Source organism: Salminus brasiliensis, chromosome 10 (assembly GCF_030463535.1).
Source record: "Salminus brasiliensis chromosome 10, fSalBra1.hap2, whole genome shotgun sequence".
NCBI lineage: Eukaryota > Metazoa > Chordata > Actinopteri > Characiformes > Bryconidae > Salminus > Salminus brasiliensis.
Window position 1 is genome coordinate 2810388 of NC_132887.1, and position 2500 is coordinate 2812887.

Sequence of the window (2500 nt, forward strand, 5' to 3'; positions counted from 1 at the left end):
CAAAGATCCTTCATGATTTACATAACAAAAACCAAAACCAGCATCAATCAAACTACAAGTGCATGTAAACCATTCATTTCACAGTCAGACAGAACTTCAGCCCACAGCTCAGGGCACCATTCAGAGGTTCCTAGGCATAAGGGGCGGGTCTAATGAACAGGTCTTAGTTAAGGGGAGGTCTTTGCGCTAGGCCAAAGTAGGCACCCACCTAGAGCCCCTACGAAAATACAAAATAGAGACCCTGAACATGACCCTGCTCACTCGTCTGCATATTTAATGTATTAGTATGCAGTCCCACCCCAGGTCATGGTTCTATTGGATCATTCAATGCTGTTAAGTGGCGACAACCGGAGAGTGGAGAGGACGGTCTGAGCTCTGCATAAAGAATACTGTCCAGAAAACCACCCAGAAGACTGTCAGACATCACAGAGCATCATGTGTAGAACACATTAAGCTTAAAGTTCGCTGGCAAAGCAAAAAGTCCTGCTTCATAAGACTGAACCCTCGTTGGGTGAAACCCCAGCCCTGCTATTTTTAGCTACAGAAAGGCTTACCACCAATGTCATAGCATGAACATACCTTCTAGATATCCCTGCATTTCCATGGACAAGAACCTTTCCTGGGGAGCCAAAAGAGAGCCGGAGTTATAATAAGAGAGGGTTCGAGTAAAGCCCATTTTACAGGAAACGCACTGTACACCAGAACCTTTCTGCAACACTTGTTACTTTACACCGGACGCAACACACGCTTCTGGTTTTCCTGTGATGGGAATAAAATCTACAAATGACCTTATTGTGCATGTGCTGGTTAAAAAAAATAATTAAATAATAATAATAATAATTAAAAAAACATCAGCTTCGAATGACATAACTTCACTGTCCACATACTTCTATGCATCCTTTACGCTGGCAAAGCAATACATCCACTAGAAGGCAGTTCAGAGTCATAGGATTTTGACGACAGTAAACCTGGTGATGGTGCAGGAGGTCGTGTTAATGCACTAACTACAAAAAAAAGGGAGGCCACTGATGACAAACCTCAGAGCTTGTTTGAGTCCTTGTGGGACTTTAAGGGGTTCTGGAGTTTGAAAATGTGGTAGAACCTCTTTCCTCTAAAAAACTTCTTAAAGGCTCCTCAACGCAACGGAGGAGTTCAAAGTTTCAAACTAAAGAACCTAGAGAAGTTCCTCCAGGATATATACTTTTAACGGTGCATATCTGTAAGCTCATTAATGTTCAACGTCAAAAACGGATGTACGGATATGGATACAGACGGAGACCACAGCAGTACCACTAGAAAGCATGGGGGCAGTGTGGCCAATAGCTGCCTCTTACGTCATTTGGCAGCACATTAGCAAAACCCATGGATGTCAGGAGGTTTTGGCTCTAGACTGCCCTCTAGTGGGTGTATTTATGTTTTAAAAAATGTATGTATGTATATATATATATATATATATATATATATATATATATATATATATATATATATATATATGCGTATAAATTTACATATACATATATGTATATATACGTATATATACACATACAATACATATACACATATATACACACATTATTTCACCATAGTGATTTCTGAATGCTCTTAAAGTTCAAATATCAGTGCTGTTTAAAATTAAATAACTTATTTGCATTATAATTATTATAATAATCATTTATTTGCATTATTTGAGCAGCTGATTTTGAGCAGTTGTCATTTCTGCAAATAAATGCTCTAAATGTTCATATTTTTAATTGGAATTTGCGGCAAATGTTAATTTCCCTAAAACACACTGCCTATTAATTGTAAAACTAGAGAAACTGATCATGGGTGGTCTTTTCATTTTTTCCAGAGCTGTATACACACACACATATGGTGTGAAACAGGCTTTAGGTGAACTGACATCAGTTCAGCATACAGTAGAAGAACACTGGGATTATTACCTCCGCTCTCTAAACAGCCATCGATAAACTCTTTAGTCTGCGGAGAAAGACAAATGTGGTGGGCATGAAGAGGAAGAGACAATAATGAACACAGAGCTCATTCTGCAAGCTAAGTGAACCACTAGAACAGCACTCACCACCGGGAAATGTCTAATGATGTTCTCCACAGGATTATCTGCAATGTCTAAAACAAGATACCTGCAAGAAGCCCAAACAGCAGCACATCAGCAGACAAGCAATCTCCGTCACAAACAAGCAACCTACTGATTTAAAAACTAACAAACAGCTGGAAATGAGGAGGTACCTCAGTTTGAGAGGGAAATTTGGCTTGATGAAGTTGGCCTCGATGTCTTGCCTGACGCAGACAATGTGAGTGATGCCCTGCTTCTCCAGCGTAGAGAGCTACAGAAAATACAGAGGATATGATACATATGTTATATGATATATACATCATTTATTAATACATTTAGGTTTATTATTTATATATTGTTAAATACATAATTGAAAAAAAATGTTTTGTAAATATTGCAACAAAGATAGAAATGTGGTTGGTTTAATGT

General features: G+C 38.5%; 1 protein-coding gene across 1 annotated transcript in view; it reads right to left on the reverse strand.

The window, feature by feature from the left end:
* The window catches only part of styx (serine/threonine/tyrosine interacting protein), a 10396-nt gene that overhangs the window by 4226 nt on the left and 3670 nt on the right, over window positions 1-2500 (reverse strand). Inside the window, exons 4-7 of the mRNA XM_072689000.1 lie at window positions 2245-2342; window positions 2078-2138; window positions 1941-1977; window positions 580-619 (exon numbers count right to left, since the gene is read on the reverse strand). Coding sequence (XP_072545101.1) covers window positions 580-619; window positions 1941-1977; window positions 2078-2138; window positions 2245-2342 — 236 coding nt within the window. The remainder of the gene's footprint in view (window positions 1-579; window positions 620-1940; window positions 1978-2077; window positions 2139-2244; window positions 2343-2500) is intronic.